Source organism: Astatotilapia calliptera, chromosome 6 (genome assembly GCF_964374335.1).
Source record: "Astatotilapia calliptera chromosome 6, fAstCal68.1, whole genome shotgun sequence".
NCBI lineage: Eukaryota > Metazoa > Chordata > Actinopteri > Cichliformes > Cichlidae > Astatotilapia > Astatotilapia calliptera.
Genome location: NC_137427.1, coordinates 1,575,001 through 1,601,379, shown reverse-complemented (window position 1 = coordinate 1,601,379; position 26,379 = coordinate 1,575,001). Strand labels below are relative to the sequence as shown.

The 26,379-nt window shown below is 43.7% G+C and overlaps 2 protein-coding genes and 1 long non-coding RNA gene across 6 annotated transcripts in view; 2 read left to right on the top strand and 1 right to left on the bottom strand.

Moving 5' to 3' along the window:
- Window positions 1–376: 376 nt before the first annotated feature.
- On the bottom strand, window positions 377–4,389 carry LOC113023355 (scavenger receptor cysteine-rich type 1 protein M130-like). Its single transcript, XM_080302302.1, has 5 exons — window positions 4,169–4,389; window positions 3,103–3,405; window positions 1,868–2,200; window positions 1,139–1,462; window positions 377–548 (listed from the first exon to the last, which is right to left on the bottom strand). The coding sequence occupies exons 1-5, from the start codon at window positions 4,269–4,271 to the stop codon at window positions 535–537; spliced, it is 1,077 nt and encodes a 358-aa protein (XP_080158428.1). The 5' UTR covers window positions 4,272–4,389; the 3' UTR covers window positions 377–534.
- Window positions 1,433–3,642, top strand: LOC145429182 (uncharacterized). Its single transcript, XR_013909402.1, has 2 exons — window positions 1,433–1,571; window positions 2,805–3,642. It is a non-coding gene; the product is annotated as an uncharacterized LOC145429182 (long non-coding RNA).
- Window positions 4,390–9,108: 4,719 nt separating the features above from the next.
- Window positions 9,109–26,379, top strand: part of LOC113023543 (protein NLRC3-like) — a 27,964-nt gene continuing 10,693 nt past the window's right edge. For 3 of the 4 annotated variants that reach the window (XM_080302269.1, XM_080302268.1, XM_080302270.1), the window contains exons 1-7: window positions 9,109–11,238; window positions 11,396–12,480; window positions 12,565–12,657; window positions 12,736–12,849; window positions 20,930–21,002; window positions 21,165–21,369; window positions 21,478–23,275. In XM_080302269.1, coding sequence (XP_080158395.1) covers window positions 12,392–12,480; window positions 12,565–12,657; window positions 12,736–12,849; window positions 20,930–21,002; window positions 21,165–21,369; window positions 21,478–23,275 — 2,372 coding nt within the window. In that variant the 5' untranslated portion in view covers window positions 9,109–11,238; window positions 11,396–12,391. Of the gene's footprint in view, window positions 12,481–12,564; window positions 12,658–12,735; window positions 12,850–20,929; window positions 21,003–21,164; window positions 21,370–21,477; window positions 23,276–26,379 lie in introns of all 4 variants that reach the window. The other variant, XM_026169625.2, reaches the window with a different exon arrangement.

The window sequence follows — 26,379 nt, the reverse complement described above, 5'->3', positions numbered from 1 at the left end:
ATGAGAAACAACATCAGGAAGAAACGACATTCTGCCCAGGTGAGTAATTCACAGGTAAATCATACGAAGGTCACAGAGTGTGGGGCTTTCTGTGAGGGAACCTCACAGAAAGCCACGTCAGTCACCTCTCATCAGGTTTCCCCACGTCAGTCACCTCTCATCAGGGTTTTAGATAAGAAACCAACAAACAGGCCCAATGCCGACTGACCAATCAGGTCTCTGGCAAACGCCCATAGGACAAACTTGGGGGAGGAGCACTTCATGAGCGGACTCTGATCATAATCTGTTTTTTTGTAAAATTGTCGAGGACGGGTTTCTGGATCCAGCCCAGTACCTCTGACTCAGTTTATATAATTTAAATACCAAAAAAGAAGTCTTTTTTTATTTTTTATCATGAGCGCTTTTTATTGGCAACTTAGAGGGCGGATATTTCTCCTTATTAAACCCAGAGTTTGAGCCATGACCCAGAATACTCCGTCCGTCTGTCGGCGCCTCTGCGGTCGATTGTCTGGTCCAGCGTTGTGTCCTCGGCTCTCACCCGCGGCGCCCTGATGAAGACGGCAAAACAGAGAAGAGTTTCAGTCTGATGTGGAACCACATCTGTGTCCATGTCTGTGACGTAGGTGGGCTTCAGGTCTGACAGGTGGAGCGCATTAATGGGTGAAATGAAAACGCTGCTGTGTGGGGGGGTTACAGTCTACGTTGAGCCAGAATGCATCAGATGTCAGGAAAATGAAATGTGATGCTTTCTTGTAACGATGCAGGAAATTTTCAAAGTATCTTAAAATTGAAAATGATCAAATGTGAAGTTTACAGAAGTTTTCAGACCCTCGGCGGAGAACTTTGGAGAAGCACCCTCGTTTGCACCCTCGCTCGGATAGTTTATCCCAGACTTCCCAACAGATCAGGGGGAAATGTCTGAACTCAGGATGATGTCAGTGAATCTGAAGCTGACGACTTCCTGTTGTGTGCTGCTCTACAAAAAACATCCTAAACTTCATTCAAATGTTGTTTGACGTTGATGTGTGAAAGTGATCCACAGCTGTCAGGCAGGACTGAGTCGTGCCACGAGTACATCATTTACCAGGAAACTAAACGAGCAGACGACACCCACAGCAAACCGCTTCAAACATCTCACCTGCACAGTTCACCTGAATGACCGAGGAGGAAAGCCGTGGATTTACAGCTCCGCACTCCATCAGCGCAGACTCTCTTCCAAGGCAGTCAGAGAAAAAACGCCACATCGGCGTTTTGTTGGGAAGGTTGACGGCTTCGGTGGAAACAGCGATGTCGCAGCCCAGCTGTCTGCACACTATGCCCGCGTGGTTCAGGTCCCAGACTGTGGACTCTGCGCTCACCGGTTTGGTTTCGTTCCCGTTGTGGATGAGAAGCCTCCCAGCACAGGCAGCGGAGTCCTCTCTGGCTCTGAGCACGCCATCGTCCAAAATCACATCTGAATCATCTGTTAGAGACAGACACGTCAAAATGAGGAGGGGCCAAAATCCACTCTGCAGTTACACCTGACCAACGCCACGAGGAAGAAGAGACGCTGACAGAGACGAGGGAGAGAGGTGGCGTTTAAAATTGTGTTTTAAATATGAACAAAATATTTTACTAAAATGTAAAAACTCTAAAAAACATGTTTTTGTAAGGTTTTGAGCTACATGTGGAAAAAAAGACCTGTAGTCATGCTGGTGACCTTATGGGAGATCAGCACGAGAACAAAAACACAAACCTCCTCTGCACAGAGAGCACACACATATTCGCATCACAACACCATAAACTGCGTGACAAGTAACTGGGTGGGTAAGGGGGTGAGAGGTGAGCTGAAGTAGCCACGGCCATCCAGCCAGTGTCTTTGTCGTACCTTTGACAGTGAGCGAGAGCCTCCCGCCCTCAGATGAGAAGCTGTGGCTGAAGACAGTGTTGCGATAGACGCAGCTGTAGGTCCCCTCGTGTGTTTGATTGGCAGCTCTGAACCAGAAGCTGGCCGAGTAATTGAACGCTGCTTGGGTCAAGCTGCGGTTTTGGTGGGCGCCGGTGATGCTGAGGGTAAAGTTGCCGCCGCTGTATCGTGGCTCCACAGAGCAGCTGATGCTGAAAGAGTGACCCTTCCACACCACGCCCTGCGTTTGGTTCCCAATTGGAGAAGTCTCACTGCCGTCAGTGTAGAAACTGATGTCAGGAGCAGGCAGGACGTCTGTAATGACATCATCATACACCTGATGAGCGCACACGCTTTAAACACTCGAACTGTGTCGTAGAAAACAAAGACGCGTCGGGTTTCAAGTTATTGGATCAGATTTATGAGCTGATGGTGCAAAACCTTTATTAGGGAGGGGCGGGGCTAATGTGACTGAAAGAGGTGTTATTACCACCTTATTACTTATGTATTTGTGTGAGTTTCCCTTCTGAGCAGAAACATTGTGGGTGGATAGAATGAGTAATAAAGATTAATCCTGCAGACGTGAGCTTTAACACCAGTAAAAACCCGTCTTATTCTGCGTCTGCTGCGATAATTCAATGAGACTGCAGCCGCCTTAACCTCTGATCATGACATGTAAATGCTGCAGGATGAAACCCACAAACTACATGAAACACTTGAAGCATTCTCACCAGCTTTTGGCCATCTTGCTGCTTTGACATCAATGTTATGCAGTTATGTGGCGAAACAACGGGCGGCATCGTGTGAAGGTAACTCGACAATCACAGCGTGAGGCGTGACCTCCTGACCTCATCAGCAAAGTGTTTACTGAGGTCATGATTCACAGATGCTTTTTATATACGTATAATTCTTTTTACAGCTGGATGAGTCGCCCCCTGGTGGCCACTGATGAAGACTACTGCTGGAGGATGGGTTAAACTCCGCCCACACCTTTGTGTGACTTCCTGTGTCACTGCCTCCCACTGTCTGGCCTACTCTCTGTACTATAATGTAAAAACATGTTTAATAAAAAGAAAACTGGTAAGACCATAGAGAGGAACCTTTACTGGCGGTCTCAGACCTTTGACCTTTGACCTATGTGAATAAAATCCGTCCATCGCACCTGCAGCTGAACTGACCCTCAGCTCACTGTACAACGAATGCCGTGCTGTTCTCACCTGAGCAGATCACCTCAGTGGTGAAATCTGAGAGGCCCTTCCTCACCGTTCCGCAGTCCGTGAGCGCTCGCTCAGAGCCGTCACAGTCCGAATAAAAGCTCCAGACGTGCAGAACTTTGGGCCGGTGCCTGACGTTTTTGACTGAAACAGCAGAGCCGCAGTCGAGCTGTCTGCACGCCACGGCGGCCTCCTTCAGGCTCCAGGTGCGCTGTTTGCTCAGCTGTCTCCACTCTGCCTCGTGCTTGAACCTCAGCTCGCCGGCACAACGGTTCCCTTTGCCAACCAACCTCACATCATTGGACGCTGCAACGAAATCATCGGCAACAAGAATCAGACGTGCTGCGACACTGCAGGAGGACACGATGACTGCTGCTGGAAGTAAAACTCACCGAATATTTCAACCTTCCAGCAGCCTGAGAGGAAGGTTGCTCTTCTCAACGCCAGCGGCTATTTTGAATGGTTTCTACGTTTTGTCCTACATCGTGTAAACCGAGTGAATGCTCCCGTTTTTAAAATAAAGATGCTTTTTTATTTACTGTGCACGCTGCGCTGAGTACAGAATCTATTGAGTTTAGCGACTGACTCGTGTGGCTCTGTGATGGAGTTTAAAGTGTTTGTGTTCAATGATTAACAGACTGCTGTCGCAAACACTGACCCACTGACAGGCTTGTTCAGCTTTTAATCAGATCGGCCGTCCTGTGACTGTGGTGCACAGAGAGCATGAAGATGCAAAAGTACTGCTACATAACAACAGCACAGAAAGTGCGAGGGAGTCAGGAGTGTTTGCCCTCCAGCATACTTTCCAAATAAAGCTCTTTAACTGTGGACGATAGATGAACTTAATTTATCCCAGGGCTGGAAAACTCCCTCGGTTTAGTTTTTCTGACTGTGCATCAGAAACAAAGAGGAAGGTGAAATGAATTTACTTCTGCCTGCAGTTTTTGCAGACTGTAGCTCAGCTTAGTGACAAACAGAAGAACAAATGACAGCCGAAGAGAAAACGTCACGATGGAAGAATTGCAGCTGGGAGACGTGTTTATTCAGCTTTAAAGTGAAAGGGACTCACCTGTGGAAACATGTGCTCCTGCCGGCCTTAGAGCCCAACTCAGCATCAGCACACAATAAAACACAAGTGAAGACCACGTGAAGACCCAGCTCTGCACTCTCATGTTGCTCTGACTTCACAGACCTGCACCAACACTCAGGTTTGTTGGCTCACTCTGCAAATACAGAGTGAGTGCTCTGCTTTAAACACAGCAGTGTTTGCTTTGAATGGTCAATGCTTCATGATCATAGTTCATAGTTCATATGGTAAACATTAGGGCTGCTCGATTATGGCAAAAATGATAATCACGATTATTTTCACTGAAATTGAGATCACGATTATTTGACGATATTTATTTAACCCTTTAAGACCTACCATAGAACCAAGTCCACCAGAGCTTATATTATTTTTTTTACATGTTGTAGTGCCATTTGTGGGAGCATTTCAAGTTGCTATACATCAATACAACTGTTATAGCCCATATTTTAATAATATGTCTGCATTAAGTCCATAGTAATTACATAAATTGCAAAAAAGTGCAATAAACTACAAAAAAAATTGAAAATCGCTTTTGTTTTGTTTACATATATTTCTACTTGGAGAAGTTTAAGAGGTTTATCCCTCAAAACTTTAAATACAATAAAGTTGCAAAAAATAGTTTCCCACCACAGGAAATTTATTTTGAGTGTCTTCATAGTTTTATTTTGGAGATACAGCAATTTTTATACACTGCAGGAAAAACAAAAAACAATCCTATGATGCAAATTTGCAAAGAAAACAGCATGTGCATCATTTCACTGTGGGAAGTGTTACGAACAGCTGATAGGAACGGCAAAGCGTGTTTCTGGAATATTATGTTTTTGTTCCTGCAAGCGCTTTTTATGCAATTTTTGCAAAGCTATATGTGGAAGGAAACCGTGACCGAGGACAAGCTGATGGCATCAGATGTAAGTACAACTCCTCCGGTTTCATATGCAAAACAAATTATTGCGCTAGCTTACACGGTTCAGGTTCTACAGGGATTTAAAAATAGTTACACAAAACGGAGCGTGCTGCTCTGACCGGCTTTAAAGGGTTAACAATGACTTTAAAAAAATAATATAAAATAGTGTGCAACACCACTGAAGTTTTTTTTAAACTCTCTTTTCAACCAACAGCAGTCACTCTCCTCTCCGAATAACTTCTGCTTAGCTTTCCGAGCTTCCCTCGGGTCCTCTTAATCAGCGGTCTCCAACCTTTTTTGCGCCACGGACGGTTTATGCCCGACAATATTTTCACGGACCGGCCTTTAAGGTGTCGCGGATAAATGAGGGAGGGGCTAATAATCGGCTCAGTCATTTTTAATGATCGTTGAAAGCCCAGATCGTAATCGTGATTAAAATTCGATTAATTGAGCAGCCCTAGTAAACATGTTTACAGCCTGATACAGAAACAGCTGTGGTCTGTAATTTCCCCGTCGTAGCAGCCGTACAAAACATTTCTATATCTCTTCACAGTGTTGTTCTCAAACATGTTGTCTGCCGTGTGCTTATTAGTGTTGAGTAAGATGAGTTTATCGGGATGTTACGTATCAGCAGTCCAGGAGGTATCTGTGTTTAAAGCAGAAATAGTTTGCTGCTTTATAAGAAAGCCCTCCACAAAGCCAGAACATCTTACTATTCATCACTGATTGAAGAAAATAAGAACAACCCCAGGTTTCTCTTCAGCTCTGTAGCCAGGCTGACAAACAGTCAGAGCTCTGTGAGCCAACCATCCCTTTAACGTTAACTAGTAATGACTTCATGAACTTCACAAATAACATTTTCATTACAGAAAAATTACCCATAATAAACCATCTCTGCCATCAACTGGAGCAGATAACATTATAGTAAAGTGGAGACAGCATTACAGTGCATTGCTTAACTGTATGAAAGGTGAACCATATGAGGACGATTCTGACATGAGCGATGAAACAAGTGTAAAAACACATGAAGTAGATGAAGCCGTTCATAGGTTATTGAGAGTAAAGCTTATTGTTTAGATCACATCACTGCAGAACATTAAAACACGCTAGTTTAAGGCTAGCTCCTCTTCTAGCGCTCTGTTTCATTGGCTTTATGATTCATGCCATGCTACCAGACTCAGTGCTGTGTAATGTCCTTGCTCCAGTCATAAAGGACAAAGCTGGAAAAGTGAGTTGTCTGGATAATTAACCTTTGCTGGTTCTGTGGAGAACAGCTGGTTTATTCTCCTGCCTTCTATCTCTCTGGTGTACCTCCTCAAGCGGCTGGCCAAGGCTGTGAGTCTTTGCTTGGCAGTTTCCAAGGCCTCAGGTATGGACAGCTTGCTGTATTTCTTAGGCACCTTCTTTGTCGCACCTTTCTGCAACTCCGTTAGTTGGCTAACCTCCCTCCGTGCTACTTTGATCTTGCCCTCTAGCCTCCTTCTCCATGGAGGGTACTGCCCCTTGTCGCTGTTCAACTTGTAGCCAAGCATCTCACTGATCACTGCTGCCGTATTGTAGATCAGCTTGTTAGTGTCGGTAATCGTGGCTGTAGGTATTGCCCGTAGTGCTGCATTAACATCATCTAGCAGCCCTTCTGAGGGTACTTCACGTAATCTTGGTAACCGGCTACGGGGGATCCAGGTTTCAAGCTTGGCCATTATCCTATTTTTCAGGTCAGTTCCTCTTGCACTCAACGATCCTTCTCCTATCGCACTTGGGGCTATGTACAAGCTCTGAGTACAAGATCCATAGAGGCTGTATAAAAATATGTATAAAATTGATTGATAATCCCCCCACAGATGTAATATTATCTACAGCTACTCTTAGTACCATTGATGTTAAGTTAGACTCTTTTTCTCCAATTGATCTTTCTGAGTTAACTTCAATAATTACTTCCTCCAAACCATCAACGTGTCTTTTAGACCCCATTCCTACAAAACTGCTCAAAGAAGTCCTGCCATTAATTAATTCTTCGATCTTAAATATGATCAACCTATCTCTAATAATCAGCTATGTACCACAGGCCTTCAAGCTGGCTGTAGTTAAACCTTTACCCAAAAAGCATCTCTAGACCCAGCAGTCTTAGCTAATTATAGGCCAATCTCCAACCTTCCTTTATATCAAACATCCTTGAAAGAGTAGTTGTCAAACAGCTAACAGCTTAAAGACATAAAGACCTGGATGGCCGCTAACTTTCTGCTTCTTAATTCAGATCAAACTGAGGTTATTGTACTCGGCCCTGAAAAGCTTAGTATCTAAGCAGATTCTTACTCTGGATGGCATTACTTTGGCCTCCAGTAACACTGTGAGGAACCTTGGAGTCATTTTTGACCAGGACATGTCCTTCAATGCACATATTAAACAAATATGTAATGTAAATGAAAATTGAATATCTGAAAATACATTGCAGCCTGGTGGTGGAACATATATTTGGGTCCAGAGATGGAGCAGCGCTCTCTCTCTGAGTCTTTGAGGCTGTTTTCTGTTTGAGTCTGGCTTCACAGTCTAATTTAGCAGCTCTGACATCAGAGGTCGTAGGGGAGGAACAGCCACACAGAGCGTGAACATCACCTCTGTCTGCGCTGTGTTGTTCACAACCTTTGTTCTGGGCTTTTAAGTGGAGGGTGGAGCTTGTGTGATGAAGCTGAGAGCTGTGTTTGCACATGCTCAGTGTGACAGGATGTTGGCTGCTGTGAAAGCTGAATGCTCTCTGGCTAGAAGTGATGTCACACATTAGGATAACTGTGCTGGCTCTCTGTCAGAGTACCAGGGCCTCGCTTTGACCACATGACTCTCAGTACACAGCATGATGTGTGCGAGGAGCAGGACTGAGGTAAACCTCTGAGGGCTCAAACTGAGACTGAGCTCCAGATGTTTCCACATGTTTCTGCTCCGCATGTGTTTGATGATTATTTCAGGTATAGATGATGAAATATGACCAGTCTGATGTGAACCTGCTTCTCTGACAGCGCCTCACCTCTCTGCGCTGCCCCCTGCTGGCTCTTATCATTACTGACTGAGTCCTTGACACACTTACTGCCACTTTATTAGGTACAGCTCACTAACACAGGCTCAGACCTGCTTTGCCTTCAGAGCCGCCTTAAATCTTCATGGCTCAGATTCAGCGAGGTGCTGGAATCATCCCTCAGAGTCATGTGATCAGTGACGTCTGCTTCAGTACTGACTGATAGAAAAGTGCCTCCACATAAACACGATGTGTAGTAGTAGTAGTAGTAGTAGTAGTAGTAATAATAATAATAATCAAATAATTTTCAGCTTTTCAGCCCTTTGTCTGGATGCTAATCCAGCTGTGTGTGATTGTGATGACAATAAATAAATGTCAGACTTACAGCTCCTGTTTTACTGCATTAAAGTGATCAGATGACTTCCGCGCATTGACATGGATGGTAGTGAAAGCAGGAAATGACAAACGTAGCACAGCAGCAGCGTTTAACACGTCTGAGCTGGAAACACAAACTCTGGTATGAACATCATTCATAGAACAGCTTCCAGCTTCTTTTGCTCTGCGACAGTTTGGATGGATTTGCATTTAAAGATGCTAAGAGACTAAAATGGTTAGGGTCAGGAGGTCAAAGGTCAGAGCTCCTGTGTGTCTGAGGGCGGCTTCACGCTGGAGAAGGATGAAGGAGTCTGACCTGAGCCAGTGTTCGACATGAACACATCAGCACTGATGTCAGTGAGCCTAACGACAGCCGTTAGCATCATTTCAGTGTTTTGGTCATAAAAACACTTCCTGTCACTGTGGTGGTTACAGTGACATCATGCAGTTTGTGTTTTGACCTCCAGAGGGCGACAAATCAGCACAGACAGAGAGCTCCATTCAAACTTTGCTGCCATCAGGAATAATTCTTCAAATATAATCATCAGTGTTTGTGCAGTTATGATATCAGGGACAATCTAGACGTGTGACAATAGTGAACATGTCACATGACACACCTTAAACATCATGTGATCCACTCTCAGTCTGCACTTTCATTCATGACTTCAACAGGTTGAAATGAGCTTTGAACAATCGTCAGTTTAGTGCTGAGTTATTCAAACGCTGCAGGAAGAACAAAGTGATGACAGATGTTTGTGTTTGAAACAGGAAAACCAGCAGAAATAAATCACCTCTGGACAACCTGCCAGAGATGATTTGGGAGTTTCCCACGTGCACCTGAATGCAGCACTGACTGTTTCTCAAACGCTCCTGATTGTAACGGTGTCCTCAAACGCCTCTCTGACTCTTTCCTTCCTGCTCAAAGTTACTTTTTTTTCTTGGTGTTTGTGGCTGATGCTGATCGTCTCCGTGTGAAGCTCCGTGTGAAGGTAACCCGAGCAGTGTGTAATGTTTCCTGGCTAACATCAGCTGTGTGCAGCTTAGTTCCAGCACACATCTGCCGCTCCATAGTTCACGGTAACGGACTCACAGCTGGACCAACGAGGCCGACCGTTAAACTGTTGCCGATAGCCTGTCTGTAAAAGATGTCTTCATGCTTGTAGTTATTAAAAAAAAGACTCCACATTGAGTCGGTTTGAATGTTTTCAGTGATGATGTGTAGAAAAATAACAATGATGACTTTTTAAAGCTGTGTGGACAGGGTGGAGTTCAACATGTGGGGCAGGGTGGAGGTGCACAGGTTTATTTCTGGACTCCTGATGGTTTCTATAGCGGCTTTGCACATGACGTCATGCTGTTAGGGTCGTGATCACGTTCACAGAGAGTCTATTGTTACTGTCGCAGGTACAAAGAAATTAAAAGCAGAAAGAGAATCTTTTTTTCATCTCTTCCCTGTTTCTGATAGAAGACGAGGAACAAAAACATGATAATTAACAGATACAGCAATCAGATAAACAGTATAAAAGTATTGTAACTATTAGGACTAAAAGTATTTGGATTTTTAAAGGTCAAACAATATGTGATGATTAAAAATCTTTACATTTTTATTTTCCTTTTTTCTTTCTATTCTTGTTTTATTTTCTTTTCTTTACGTTTCATCATCTTCATCTGCCTCCAGCACCACCTTCAGCTTCTCTCTTCCATCTGAAACTCTTCCTCCTCACTGAAGTTAGGCTTCTAATGTGACAAATCCTACATGAATATACTTAATTCATCTCGATATTGCCTCAATTAGTCAGCAGATCGAATAACTGTGGTTTTCAGGGGTTTTTTGTACCTACTCCACTGGGGTTGCAAGGTGATCCAAGCAGGTACTAAAATGTGGCGTTGCCAGGCTGTATGTCACTGACTGATTCACTGTCACCACAAGATGTGTCATGAGACGGTCTCCTTCAAACAAAGCAAACTCACCATGTTTAAGATGACAGTGAAAGAAACAGACGGGCAGAAAGCAGCACTGTGGTCAAATGAAGAGGTGCAGACCTTTTTGTGCACAGTGGCTGAAGAACAAATTCAGATGAAGCAGAATGAAGTGATCCGCATTGCAAAGGTTGGCTGCTAAAGGGACCAATGCACAGTAACCAGTGGCTTTAAAAACGTTAAAAACTGAAAAGTGATTACCGGGCCATCAAGGACCACAATGGCTGACGTGGGTCCAACAGACAGGACAGGAAGTGGTTTAATCAAACGGACGTCATTTATGGGCGCTGACCAGCGAGCACCTGGAGTGAGAGAGGCCTCGACTCACGGCACTGCTGGAGAACATGGTGACGTTTGTGAATGCTTTGTGTGTTTAATCGTAATTGTTCACTTTGAACAAGCCATGTTTCAATAACACTGTTGTCTCTTTGCAGATACAACGCTAGCTAGTTCTCTGTTTATGCTAACTCCATCCTCAGCTAGTTTTTGTGCTTACTGAGAGAACAACATAAAGTTCAAGCCACAGCTGAAGAACTACGCTTTCCTCCAATTTAATGTCATTTGTGTCCTTTTGCTGTGAAACCTTTTCTACATGCGAGGGCTTTTCATACATCTGGATTAGCATGGACCTCCAAGCTCCCCTGTTTGTTGCAGGGGCAACCTGCAGGCGGGTCCATTCCACTGCAGGGCAACCTGCACGTGGCGAATAAAATTTGAACTTGAACTTGTGCCCCAGCTCTAGTTGGTGTAGCGGTGCAGACGCCACACAGCGATGCCCCGTCACTGGTAAGAAATGGTGATGAAATTTCATGCTACGTTGACTTTAGCAGTGATGGAGGAAGTGCACTTTTGTTTCATTTTCTTTCCTCCACTGTGTTTTTGCTCCATTTTTCCCATAATTCCTCTTGCATTGCATTGACCTTCCATTCTTCCTTTCCTGTAGGCGAGAGGAAGAGGACACAATGTAAACCTGGCTGTACTAGTGTGCTTGAGGCATGGCAGCAGAGGGCGTAGGGAGGAAAAGCCAAAACGGCACAGGTCGCTGCCTTCAGTTAGGCATCCCTGAGTGTGGTCGGTTACCTCGCTTCAGTAATGCGTGGCCACCGTGGCTGATGTTTCATCTCATCCATGGACTTTACCCCTTTGATGTAAAACAAAAGCAAAAGCTTTACATTTCTCTACTTTGTAGCTTTTGGTTCTAGGAGAGGTTTAGTACAGCTTCAGTGTTGCACATAGAAAATAATTTATACATGGCACATTGTAAATAGTTTGAATTTTCCAGAGAGTCATAAAGAATTTAGTGATTGTTGTTTGTGCATCATATATTTTTTTCACGAATAACCAACATTTGGCACAGATGTGCCAGGATAACTCCTTTTGAAGAAAATAAAAACAGTCTCTCCTTTGCATTAAGTCATTGCACAAAAATCTACATCTGTTTATGTGCCAGAGAAAAAATCCTTTATTGTATGTGTTTTGTTGTGTTTGTGACGTTCAGCCACACTGATGTGGTTCTACACTGTAATGGGACACCAGTCGATCTGAGTCGGGTTGATACTAATGGAAAAGGGCTTAAATGTGTCCTGGGCTCATTAACTCTTTAGCTGATTAACTTCTAGTTAGTTAGCTTAGCTAACAGTTAAAGTGTGATCACTGTGTAAGCAGTCAGCTTGGTCCTGAAATAAAGCTGCTCGCTGCCATTTCTACAGCCGTGTTTGACCTGCTGCTTTGTTGAACTACAGTAATGGAGGATTTGGAGGCTGAACTTGGCTCTGTGACACTTTTTGTAATGAACTGATAAAAACTGTCTCAGGTGGATGTTAGTCCAACACGTCAGACACGACCTCTGCAGCTCTCAGTTGATGTGCACTTGAATGCTTCGTGTTTCCTCTGCAGGTGAAGGTAGAAAGTGTGTGTGAGCTGATGTGAGTTCAGCTGCATGGATCAGTGTGAGGACAGAGAGGAGGGAGCCCCTCCCTCTAAAGCCACCCTGTGTGGGGAACATGAGAGCCAGACCAAAGCTCAGAGGTGAGATGACCATCTCTAACTGTCCATGACTCTTCTCCATGTCACAGCTCAGCACTCACATCTCTGCTCCATCATTATTCACAGGAACCCACCTGGACCTCCACCCAGCTCTGTGTCCTTACAGGGCGACCGAGTAAAAAAATTGATCAATAAATTTGAACAAAGACAGTTATCTGAGTAAGCTAATGTCACTGTTACAATGTCTCACATGTGATCAGCTTAGATGTGCTGTAATTTTATTTAACCTGTTTTTAGGCTCCATCAGAGACTCAAACCTGGACCTAAACCCAGCTGTGTGTCCTTAAAGAGTGACCAGTCTGGAAATCACTGGATTAATTTTAAAGTCCAGCCTCCGTCTGCTGCAGAGAGGTGAGCTGTTAGTAAAATGAACTCTTTGATTTAACTGCTTGATGTTGTTGGATATAAACTGCAGTGCAAACACGTCATTCCCTCAATCCCATTTAAACCGTCTCTTAAAAACAAGCCTTTGGTTTCTAAACAACTGAAAATCTACTTCAGCAAACAGGAAGTGATACTCGTGCTCATGTTTTCTTCCATCAGTCACGTGCTGTATGTTGGAGGAAGTTGGAGGACGTAACACTAACTCTGCTGCACAGATTTCACTTTGACTCATAAAACTCAAAGCTTAAAAAATGATTCAAACACTAGTTTTTATTTTTACTTAAAACTGAAGTCACTCAACATTTTTCTCCACTTTTCTGAAAATCCATCAAATAAAAATCTTCTAAAATGTAGAAAAAAAAGTTTCCTCTCTGACTTTGTGCCTTTTGGAGATCAGTTCATCTGCTGCTCACTGAACTGTTGGCAGAAATGTGTGCTGCACATGGTAAACACACGTAACTATACTGACGACTGCTTTAAGCAGGTGACCGACACCAAAAAGTTAATTGTGCCAGTTAAACTTTCATAGTGATAGTGTTCATATTATTATGTTGGGTGGTTGAGCAAGCAGATTGTTGGAAATTTCAGCATGCAGTTAATTTTTATTTTATTTTCCAGAGACTGGATTCCATTCCAGTACATCCCATTACAACCAGTACAGTTAGCTAACCAAGCGACGAAACCTCAGCACTTCAAACCCCCCACACCATCGCTTTGGCAGTTGTTGCTAGCTGTATGCTGCCGTAGCTCAGTCAAAAGTAACTCAGGGAAGGATTTCAGCATGCTCAAGTCAAAAACTGGACTTTTCTCTACCAGCTGTATCAGAATAGCCTGATCACAACACACGTCAACTTTTGCTGCTGCCTTGGCGTAGTGTACGAAGGCACAAGGAAACAAATCTGACACTCCGCAATTTGCAACATCACGCCATGCAGAACAGCATGTTAACAAGTTTAAGCAGGGAAGGCCATGAAAGTTGCACTAGCAGGAAAGAAAAATGAAAGAGATGCCATTTAAAGCTCAAACAGGAAGTGCTGTCACTGAAAGAAAAAACTTATTTGTTCAAATTGATGTTGGTAAAAACATTAATCTGGTCGCTCCAGTGAGTTAGTTCCCTCTTAGGTCCCTTTGTGTCCCTGCCTCCCCAGTTGTGTCCTCGTGTCTGTCTGGTCTCTCTGTCTCCTTGGCTGTATGCGTTCCTTGTCTTGTCTCGTTAACATGTCTGCAGTTCTGGTCCTTGTGTTTTTCCTACATGGTCCCATGTTCTTCTTTTTGCGTCATGTGCTTTTGCCTCCCAGTCTGTTGTGTGTATTGATAGGTTTGTAACTTGAACCTATTCACTGGAACGTTGAAGACAATATAATTACACAGCCAGCAAGACACGAAGTAGGCAAAGTTCTTCATGTTTCTCGTGCACGGGAGAGAACCGGACAAACGCCGTTCCTTCGTTTGACCCCAGTCGCTCTCGTCCGCTCCCCCGTAACACTGCTCTTTTATTGAGGTTACATGAATATGCATAGGTTCATTAACATACGATGTATACATACACACAAAGCGTACCTTGCCTGTGCGTTGTGTGTGTGTGTGTGTGTGTGGGGGGGGGGGGGGGGTCAGTGTGTGACCCCATAAAGACTTCCCTAAACCTGCTGGTCTGGAAGTCCAGCAGTTCATCTAAACAGAAGGCACTTAGACTAAAACAGCTATAGATACGTTTATCCTACCATAAAACAATAAGACAAGGTACGAGCTCTCCCACACTCCCAGAGTGCTCTGGAATGCACACAAAGTTTGCAGACTATTAAGGATCAAACCTCTACCAATCTACAACTAATTATAAAACTCTAAGCATATATAAGTAGATATTTCTAAGCATAAATGACAATCAACAATACAAACCTAACATGTATCACCATAAGTTTATCCCTATTCCCAGTGTCATGTCCATGCAATTTTGTTTGAGTCTGTATCTATTACTTCCTGTTTTATTTTTGTTAGTCATCTATCTTGTGTGCGTATGTTCAGGTTTACTTCTGCTGTCTTGATATACAGATTTAGTTCACCTGTGTTACCTGGTCTGTTCCATCTCCCTGATTACCTGGTGTGTATGTAACATACTCCACTCTTAGTTTACTCTTAATTTCCTTCAGTCTGTTGTGCTCTCCTGTCTGTCTGTTAGAGTAAAGCTGGAGCAAAATGACTGAAAAACCTAAGTTGACTGCCTTATGTTTTGTTATATCTGCCAGCTAATAAAGATTTGTCTACGAAAGTTCTCAGTCATCCAGGTCACTGTAGTCTAAGGAGTGTGGAAAGAAAAGCGTCTGGACTTCTTGAAGTTTCTTCAAGACGTTTCACCTCTCATCTGAGAAGCTTCATCAGCTCTAAGAACAGCTGAGGGGAGATCTGTGCTTTGAGTTAGTGTTTGTCTGTGGAGTAATGCATTTGGTTCACAACCCATATATGACAGTTCTAGTCAGATACCATTGTGTTCATGTTTCCCAAAAGGTTGTGTTACTTTCAACTACCTATTGTTACTAAATAGATAGATGAAAGCAACTGTGCTGTCAGGATTTGTGTTTAGATCTCCATCAGGTTCAGCAGTCAGTAAGCAAAAGTTAGCCAACCTTGTTTTGGTGGCTGGTTTCAGAAGTTGAGAAACTGCTAAGCATTCCAATGCAAAGCCTCAAAGAGTAGAAACACCACAGTTCCAACTACCAACCGCGAGCCAACCTACAACTTTGATGGTATTGTATGATAATGGACTTCATTTCCCTCGTGTGATCAGACAGATTGCTAAGCAAACACATATTTGCCCCAACAGTCAATCAATTCATAGATATGACTGGTAGACACATTTTATTTTCAGGTGTGCACATTTTCGGTGGGCTCTGAATTAGGGCTGCCACAAATGATTATTTTCATAGTCGACTAATCAGATCATGCGTCCACTGGACGTAAAACGTACAGCTTATTGCACCAGCAGCATCTGCTCTTATATAACTATCATTAGCTTACAGCGTGTTAAAGGTATGTGCTAACTAATAATAAAGGCAAGATGATAGTTTATTAAACTTTAATGAAAATGGCAGATTGTCTCAGTTGAGTTTAATAAACTCCCTGCTATCTAAAATAGGACAGGACACTGGAGTAAATTCTCGAGCATCTCACACTTCTGATAATCAGTTGTCTGCTTGACGTTTATTCAGCCGTGTGTAAACTGTAACTTTAATCTCAGCCAAACCAATTTACTCAGGAACAAATAAAACACTGAAAAATCCAAACAGTAACATGTTTAAGTTATCTAAGTGACTTATATATCATGTTTAACCTGAGTAGCGAAAGACCGCGGGGTCTAAAAATGATGTGCCGGGAGTCCGGTTTTCTCGCCAGCTCTAGTGAACCTTGAACCCCGGCTAGCTATCGAGCTGGTGGATAACAAACGTCTCCGAATACGTTGGAGCGCTTTTACAAATATGTGATGTTTTGATAAACCGAGCAGATATTTGAAGTTCGCACAGCTACGTTCTCACCTGATTAGGGATGGGTATTGATAAGATTTTAACGATTCTGATTCCATTTTCGATTCTGTTTAACGATTCGATTCCTTATCGATTCTCTTATCGATTCTTTTTTTTTTTTTTAAAAAGGAGAACACTAAAGTCGATTAGTTTAGAACTGTGTTTTATATCTTCTCTTTGCCTAATGTTGAACACCTCAAAAACTGTCGGTATGTATTTTTCAAAACGCCCCTTAAACTTGAAGCAGTCAAACATATTCCTGGATGGAGTAGAGCTTGAATTAGCTCCAGAATTTAAATATCTTGGGGTCATTCTAGACCCAACATTATCCTTCAAGAGTCACATAAATAAAGTGTCCCAGGTACTTAAATTTAATAATCGAAATTTTAATCATATACGTAATAATTTAAATATGAATGTTGCAAAAACTTATTTTTACTCAATGATCATCTCTCATATGGACTATTGTTTGACGTCCTGGTCACTTGCTTGTCCAACAACACTTAAAACTATTGAAAACATTTATAAAAGAAGTTTAAAACTACTTGACAAAAAACCGACTTCCCACCACCACTGTCATGTGTTAAAAAAACATAAATTACTGAACTTCAATAACTTAGTGAAACTTAAAAGAGTGAGTTTAATATATAAAGTCTTACACTCCCTTGCTCCACCACCACTAAAGCAGTTCATTAGGCATAAAGAAAGCTCAGACAGGACCACTCGAGCTACAATCCGAGGAGACTTGTTTATACCCCACAGACGGACAGCATTTGGGCAGAACGTCCTCTCTGTCCAGGAGGCCATCTGTGGAACAGTCTTCCTCAACCCATTAGAGAATGCTCGACATTCAATTTGTTTAAGGCAAAGGTTAAAAACTGGTTATGGACAAATCAAGTGTGTGATCATGTATAAGTTGTATAGTTTTAATGTTTTATTTGGGAACAGAATGGTGTGTATGTGTAAGTTTGGTGATGGAGTTTTTATTATGAATGAATGATGAATTTTTATGAATTATTATGTCTATTTTTATGCTTAAGGACAACAGATGGAAATTAGCCCTTGGCTATAATCTGGTATGTTTACATTCATGTAATTTTTTTTTTTACATTTATGTTCATTAACATGCACTGTCCTAAATAAATAAATAAATAAACAAGATAGAAATTTAGGAGTAACATGGCCTTACAAACCCAACAGTGAGATCTTAAGAGATTCACAGCCTACGGCTCTTCAATGGGGTGTCACAGGGTCCCCAGGAAAAAAAAATGTAAATGTAAAATAATAAAATAAATATTCTCCTGTAGCAATAACAAAGTTTAACATAAATTATTCTGTAGCAATTACACAAGAATATCCAGTAATGTCCCTGCCTACAATTAAACATATTCACTTACCAAAGTGAAATCGGGGGCATCTGCTGTGGCAAATTGGGTGCAAGCCTTTGACCACAAACTTAGACACTGCTGGGTGACATTCGTCTATCCTGGCCTGAAAGGAGACGCTACCGGTAGACTGCAGCGAGAACTGCCAGCATCTGAGCCAGACTCTGTCTCTCTCATCATGGTTATCTAAATGCAACGCACAGTAATAGCAGGTTTTGTAATAAGGTAAATCGCGCTAACATAATATGCAATGCTAATTTATTAGTTACCTGCAGTATTAACGGGAGAGGACGTGGAAACGCTACCACTGCTGCTGGGTTGAGCTTCGCTAGTCCGGAGCGGATCAAAAACACGACATTCGTTGAAAGCAATCGCGTGTTTTTTGAGCAAATGCTTTTGCATATTCGTAGTGTTTCCTCCCTTTGATGAAATCTCTACTTTGCAAGTATTGCACGTTGCCCTGTTGTCATCCTTTCTCATAAAGTGTAACCAAACTTTTGAGCGTTTGTGCCGCTCAGGCGCCGTGTTTCCTACTGGGTAAAAGACGCTACTCAACGTGATGACGTCATTCGGGGCGACTGGAATCGATAAGGGAATCGTTTTTAAAAGTGGCAAACGATTCCAAGGAATTGAAACAGTGGGAACCGGTTCTCAACAAGAACCGGTTTTCGATACCCATCCCTACACCTGATAATATGTTAAAAGTTTATTTTGTGACCCAGAAAGATTAATAAGAGTAATATTAAAACTAAGTAGCTGCCGCCATTGTTGGAAACTGGAATTGGCTGGGCAGCGCTATGAATTCTGGGATAGGTTGGGCCACGAAGGACACACCCAACCCATCCTTCAAATCTGGGGAAAAGACATTTTGTTGGCCGCATTAGGAGGAGTCTTCAAATTTGGACAGCCTTCGTTGCGTCACCGTAATGTAATGTAATCAGCCTACAAATGCAGCTTCCAAAAGATGCGGCCTCTGAATTTGGACACAGCAACGACACAGGACACTGCTTCTCCTTCTTTGGCGTTTAGCGCCAGCTGGCATCCTTGTGCATGCAGTGCTGCCATCTTCTGTTTCAGTCCGTTATTACACTCTTAAATCCTACTACTTACTCCTGCATCTTTGGGATCTTACAAAGCTTCAATCAACTCGTTGACTATTAAATTAGTCGTCGACAATTTTGATAGTCAACGTAATCGTGACTAGTCCGAATTTCCCAGAGGAATCCACCCGAGGGATTAATAAAGTTTTATCTAATCTAATCTAATCTATCTAGTCGACTAATCATGGTAGCCCTACTCTGAATGTGTTGGATCCTGCAGAGTTTTTATGCCACATGCCCTTCCTGACCCAAGATCAATTTCTGTGCACCAGTGCCTACTGATGCCAAGTGTGGTTTGGTCAGGAGTTGTGTCTGTAGATTTGTAAAAAAAGTAAAGTGTGCGTGTTAGTCCCCATAGGGAAATAGTTCCTCTGCATTTAACCCATTCACCCAGTGAAGCAGTGGGCAGCCACCAGTGCAGCGCCCGGGGAGCAGTGTGTAGGGACGGTACCTTGCTCAGGGGTACCTCAGGGTAGCCGTTCAGTGGAGTCGAACCCCCGACCTTCCGATCATGGGGCCACCACTCTACCTACAGAGCTATCCCTGTGACCTTATATTTCAGTTGAGAGAATATGTCTCATCTTGTGGAGTGACTTTGCTGAAAGAAAGGTGATACCTATGCTTAGAGGAACAGACAGCCTATGGGTTCTTAAACAGATAACTTAGGGGCGATCGTGGCTCAAGAGTTGGCAGTTCGTCTTGTAATCGGAAGTTTGCCGGTTCGAGCCCCGGCTCGGACAGTCTCGGACGTTGTGTCCTTGGGCAAGACACTTTACCCTACCGGTGATGGCCAGAGGGGCCGATGGCGCGATATGGCAGCCTCGCTTCTGTCAGTCTGCCCCAGGGCAGCCCTGATGGCTACAACTGTAGCTGCCTCCAGCAGTGTGTGAATGTGAGAGTGAATGAATAGTGGAATTGTAAAGCGCTTTGAGGGCCCCGAAAAGTGCTTTCAGCTTTCGGCTGAACTGCGTGTGTAAGTAAATGGTAAATGGCCTGTATTTGTATAGTGCTTTTCTAGTCCCTAAGGACCCCAAAGCGCTTCACACTACATTCAGTCATTCACCCATTCACACACACATTCACACGATGGCAAGCGAGGCTGCCGGACACTGGCGCCACCGGGCCCTCTGACCACCACCAGTAGGCAAACATGGGGTTAGTATCTTGCCCAAGGATATTTGGCATGCAGCCAGGAGGCAGCCTGGGATCTAACCACCGACCTTCTGATTAGTGGCTGACCTGCTCTGCCACCTGAGCTACAGCCACCCCACAGCCGCAATAACGAAGTGTACTGAGACCTGTGAACATATGCTCAGTTCGGTCGTGCATCATTTACAGCGGTGCAGAAACCCAGGATTGGGGCACTAGAGACCCGACCACATGTTCACACTTCTTTATTGCGGCTGTTGACTTACACACGCGGTTCAGCCAAACACACATCAGCAACAACACGACCTAGTTCATTCTGTTTTAAGCTGGCGAGATGTGACTGGGCATACCACTCAGGTGCGTCTGCCTCCCCGCAGCCGTGCCGCTGACCACGCCCCGCCACAGCTCAGCAGTCAAAAAAAGGCTCACTGCAGCCACTAAGAGTCAATGGTATGAAACTTTCACTAAATTGTATATTTTTCATCTCTCTTCACAAGTTTCTGGATTTCTTTTTTTTTTTAAAAGACTAAGACTGAACTATATTTTTCCACGTTTGGCACATTTTCACATTCTGTTTAACTTTTTGCTTTTTTGAAAAACAACCATACTAATTACCGTGTCACCATTCTGCTTAGTTTGTAAACCAGAATCATGTATTTCATCTTGTTGTTGTCATCGTGTTGTTGAGTTAAGGAGTAACTATTGTCATCTCTGATGATCAAACTGTGTTTGAGATAAAATATAATGCTTTAAATACTTTTCAACTATGAATTTCTGTTGAAAATGAACTGTTGAACATTTACAGCTGCAAGGAGTCATCTAAATCGGTCATTGTCCAAATGTCTCTTGCTTGACCTTTACTCTCTGCTTGAACTAATTCTTCATGATTCCTCCACAGAGTGGACCAGGAGAGCTCAGAGGTTCAACGTGGTCAGTCTGCCCATCAAACACAGCTGGACTCCATATTTATGGTCTGTACATGTACAACAACTTCTTTTACATCTATTCTGTTCACAGTCATCTTCATGCTGCTCTTTGTAGACCAGCGGGGTGTCAGTGTGCCCAACATGGATCTGATGTTTGGCTCCATGATTTCAGTCTGATTGGCTCATTCATAAAGTATCCTGTTCCAGATGCTGGAGGACAACATCATCACGTTTGTAAAGAACGAGCTGAAGAAGATCCAGAAGCTTCTGAGTCCAGATTACCCAGAATGCTTAGAGAGTCAAAGGGAAGAAGAAGAACAGAGGAAGAGGACCAGAGAAACTTTTGTGAAGATCACGCTGGACTTTCTGAGGAGCATGAAACAGGACGAGCTGGCTGACCGCCTGCAGAGCAGTAAGAGGATTTAAACTGCTGGATTAATGGGAAATTTACTTATGTCTTTAGAGACACGTCAACATGTGCAATCAATAAATTGAGATTCTTACTCCTCTGTTCCTTTAGGAATTCCCATTGGAGCTTTTCAACATCATCTCAAATCTTTCTTGTCAAAGAAGTTCCAGCATGTGTTTGAGGGCATCGCTAAAGCAGGAAACCCGACCCTTCTGAATCAGATCTACACAGAGCTCTACATCACAGAGGGAGGGACTGCAGAGGTCAATGATGAACATGAGGTCAGACAGATGGAAACAGCATCCAGGAAACCAGACAAACCAGAAACAACCATCAGACAAGAAGACATCTTTAAACTCCCACCTGGAAGAGATGAACCAATCAGAACTGTGCTGACAAAGGGAGTGGCTGGCATTGGGAAAACTGTCCTAACACAGAAGTTCACCCTGGACTGGGCTGAAGGCAAAGCCAACCAGGACTTCCAGTTCATGTTTCCATTCACTTTCAGAGAGCTGAATGTGCTGAAAGAGGAAAAGTTCAGCTTGGTGGGACTTGTTCATCACTTCTTTACTGAAACCAAAGAAGCAGGAATCTGCAGCTTTGAAGACTTCCAGGTTGTGTTCATCTTTGATGGTCTGGATGAGTGTCGCCTTCCTCTGGACTTCCACAAAACTACAATCCTAACTGATGTTACAGAGTCCACCTCAGTGGATGTGCTGCTGATAAACCTCATCAGGGGGAAACTGCTTCCCTCTGCTCGCCTCTGGATAACAACACGACCTGCAGCAGCCAATCAGATCCCTCCTGGGTTTGTTGACATGGTGACAGAGGTCAGAGGGTTCACTGACCCACAGAAGGAGGAGTACTTCAGGAAGAGAATTGGAGATAAGAAGCAGTCCAGCAGGATCATCTCCCACATCAAGACTTCACGAAGCCTCCACATCATGTGCCACATCCCAGTCTTCTGCTGGATCACTGCTACAGTTCTGGAGGATGTGCTGGAAACCAGACAGGGAGGACAGCTGCCCAACACCCTGACTGAGATGTACATCCACTTCCTGGTGGTTCAGGCCAAAGTGAAGAAGGTCAAGTATGATGGAGGAGCTGAGACAGATCCACACTGGAGTCCAGAGAGCAGGAAGATGATTGAGTCTCTGGGAAAACTGGCTTTTGATCAGCTGCAGAAAGGAAACCTGATCTTCTATGAATCAGACCTGACAGAGTGTGGCATCGATATCAGAGCAGCCTCAGTGTACTCAGGAGTGTTCACACAGATCTTTAAAGAGGAGAGAGGACTGTACCAGAACAAGGTGTTCTGCTTCATCCATCTGAGTGTTCAGGAGTTTCTGGCTGCTCTTCATGTCCATCTGACCTTCATCAACTCTGGACTCAATCTGCTGGAAGAACAACAAACAACCTCCAAGAACTCTGACACAAGAGAATCTACAGAGAAAAACTTCTACCAAACTGCTGTGAACAAGGCCTTACAGAGTCCAAATGGACACCTGGACTTGTTCCTCCGCTTCCTCCTGGGTCTTTCACTGCAGACCAATCAGACCCTCCTACGAGGCCTGCTGACACAGACAGGAAGTAGCTCACAAACCAATCAGGAAACAGTCCAGTACATTAAGGAGAAACTAAATGAGAATCTGTCTGCAGAGAAAAGCATCAATCTGTTCCACTGTCTGAATGAATTAAATGATCGTTCTCTAGTAGAGGAGATCCAGCAGTCCTTGAGTTCAGGAAGTCTCTCCACAGATAAACCGTCTCCTGCTCAGTGGTCAGCTCTGGTCTTCATCTTACTGTCATCAGAAAAAAATCTGTTTGAGTTTGACCTGAATAAATACTCTGCTTCAGAGGAGGCTCTTCTGAGGCTGCTGCCAGTGGTCAAAGCCTCCAACAGAGCTCTGTAAGTAAACATGTGGTCACAGCTATTTTTTAAATTAACAGCAAACAGGTATCCACAACTAACAAAAGAAACATTACTGGGTGCTTATATCTGTAAAATCAGTAAAACTATTAAATGATCATCAGTAGTCACTTTATGCAAAGTGACTAGAAATTGTGAGTGTTTGTGAAATATTTCGAAGTGTAACCTCATCACTCAGGCTCCATTCAAGCCTCTATCTACACCACAAGCATCTAGACTCTGGGCGGGGTCCTGCTCTAATCCCCGTCACCACTGGGAATCCATTCTGAGATGGGCCATCGGAGTCTTATCGCAAAATATCTCTATCTGAATTCTGTACATCAATACATTTTTTTCCCAAAAGGTGATTCTGTTCATCTGGATGTAGCGTTTTCAATGTGCTGTAGAAACAGTACATTTGCACACTGACCTCACATCCTAGTGAAAGAACAATGGTCTGTGAGGTCATTTCCTTGATCATTAATGTACAAATTATTATAAAGTTGCAAACTATTATAAGGCTTTTTATGAAGTTGAGGAAACCTGCAGTCAGTTGATTTTGAAGAACTTTTTTGGATGAGTGACAAAATGTTTCTCCCACTGGAAACGCTACGTCCAGATAAACAGAATCAACTTGTTGGGATTTACCTACCTGGATAATTGAGCATGCATCAAGACAATAAATTGTGTTCAGTTCCTTCTAATGGCCTCTAACTCGTTTTGCTTGTGGGTTCCTGCTGCCAGCCCCAAGAAGAATCTCCCTGCCTTTATTTTCTACAGCTTTGTCTTGTTACCCCCATTTCCATTTCCCCGATTAGTCTCGAGTTCCACTTCAATGTTTGTTATGATTTTGAATTTAGCGTGGTATTTTATTATTATGTGGACTTTATCAGTCAATAAATACCTTGCTTCTTCTTAGTTTGCCTTCTGTATCAAGCACTTTTGGTCCTATTTCACAAACTTTGTGATCCTTCAGATTGTTAGAGAATGCCATGACCAGTATGGACCCAGGAGAGAAACCATTTACACTGTGGAAAATGAGGCATCAGTGCCGACTTTATCTCACCACTTTGAGTGACCCTGATGTAAGGAGTTTGGTGATTGCTCTTTTTGCTTCTTGGAAATTATTCTCACAGAATTCTTTACTGCTCCAACCTGCCTGCCTTGTCCGGACTGGCCATCCTTCTAACCCTCAGTCGAGGTCACACCTCTATCTAAATTCCACACACCTGGGTTCGTCAATGCAAAGTCAATGAATGGTGCTAGATACCAGGATGATACCTCTTCCTTTTCCTCATGAACCGAGCCGGTCTGCTTGAACCAGCACCTTACTAGAGTCGAGTCAGCCAATTGTAATCTTGTAAGATGCTTTTATTTTTCTTGGAGTCTGTTCTTCCCGTGTCTGAAATGATGACTCCAGAAATTGTGCCTCCTGTTCCTGAACTAGCTAATCTTGAGGTTGCTCTTCCTGGGCCTTAGCTAGCTACCCCATATATTTTGAGCCTCTGCCTTAGCCAAACAAACTGGAGCATATGAGTCCTTTAATGCCTGAGCTTAAATAACCAGAGAAATGTTAATACAAACTTGAGCATTTTATGGTGCCAGAGATGTGCATCCTGATCTTGATCTTAAAGGGAAGCTGGCTGAACAAAAGACTAAGGCCACTGCTGCTAACGTGCCTGCTCTGCCTTTGTGGCTGGCTACAGGTTTAACTAACGGATGGACTCTCCTTTCCAGCACTCTGGCATAGACTTTCCGGGGGGGCTGAGGAGTTTGATCCCCCTGTAGTTGGAACACACCCTCCGGTCCGCCTTCTTGAAAATGGGGACCATCAACCCGGTCCAGGGGTACTGCCCCTGAACTCCAAGCAACATTACAGAGGCGTGTCAACCAGACAGCCCTACAACATCCAGAGCCTTTAGAAATTTGGGGTAGACCTTATCCACCCCAGGAGCTATACCACCACGGAGTTGTTTAACTGCCTCAGTGACCTCGCCCCCAGAGACTGGCGGGTCATCCCCTTCGTGATCAGACAAGGAGGTCCTCGAAGTATTCCTTCCACTGCCTGACTATTTTCTCAGTCGACGTCAGCTGCGCTCCAATCGCACTATACACAGCGCAGTGCACCTCTCCAGAGTCCCCTGACGGTTTGCCAGAATCTCTTCAAGGCAGTCTGAAAGTCTTTTTCTTTTTTCTTTGTTTTGGCCTCTCCGAAGTCCACCATTTGGTTCGGGGGTTACAACCACGACAGGCACCAACCACCTTGCGGCTGCAGCTCAATGCAGGATAGGATAGGATGGTGGTGATAGGATTACAAATTTGATCATCAACGTGTGGCCGAGAGCGTCCTGGTGCAATGTGCACTGGACACTCTTATGTTCGAAGATGGTGTTCATCATGGCCAAACTGTGGTTTGCACAGAAGTCCAACAACAAAACACAACCAGTGTTCAGAGGTTATTACTTCCAGTCACGCTCCTCCAAGTCTCACTGTCGTTGCCCACATGAGCATTGAAGTCTCCCTTTGTGACAACAGAGTCCCCAGGAGGAGCACCCTGCAGTACCCTACTCAGAAACTCCAAGAAGGCTGGGTACTCTGAACCGCCACTTGGCGCATAAGAAGGTCAGGACCCGTCCCCCAAATCGTAGGCGCAGGGAATAAATTCTCTCGTCCACTTGGAGCGGGGGCCCTGGTGGACCGATCCCCTAATCATGAACCAGAAATGATTTTTCTTAGTATGTTTAAAGTTTGTTTTCAACTTCTAATCAGCAGGTGAAGGAGGTGTTGTTTACAAAGAAAAAATGCTGCTTTTCAGGATACTTCATTCAATTTTCAAGGAGGAGCTTCATAAAACTAGCCAGTCAAAGTTAGGGTTGGGTCTTCTCCACACTGCACTTCATAAAGTGCTTTACAAACCTGGACATTATGACTAACAGGTGGATCTTCTAGTTTAAGTGCAGCTGGCCGGACACTATAGAACCACTTATAGCTAAAGAGACAGACAGTGAAAGAGGACAGTATATTCTTAGTTTGTAAACATCAAGCTCAGTGTTGCAGCCAAAGACAGAAAACAAATGATGCCCTTAACATCCTAGGACCTGGCA

What these genes read in the sequence shown, in the direction of transcription:
- LOC113023355 (XM_080302302.1), bottom strand. Translation starts at nt 4,271, where the DNA reads ATGAGAGTGCAGAGCTGGGTCTTCACGTGGTCTTCACTTGTGTTTTAT. An exon ending in CACTGAGGTGATCTGCTCAG is followed by an intron (nt 2,201 to 3,102) that starts GTGAGAACAGCA and finishes ATGTCATTACAG; the next exon opens with ACGTCCTGCCTGCTCCTGAC. An exon ending in GCTCTCGCTCACTGTCAAAG is followed by an intron (nt 1,463 to 1,867) that starts GTACGACAAAGA and finishes TGTCTCTAACAG; the next exon opens with ATGATTCAGATGTGATTTTG.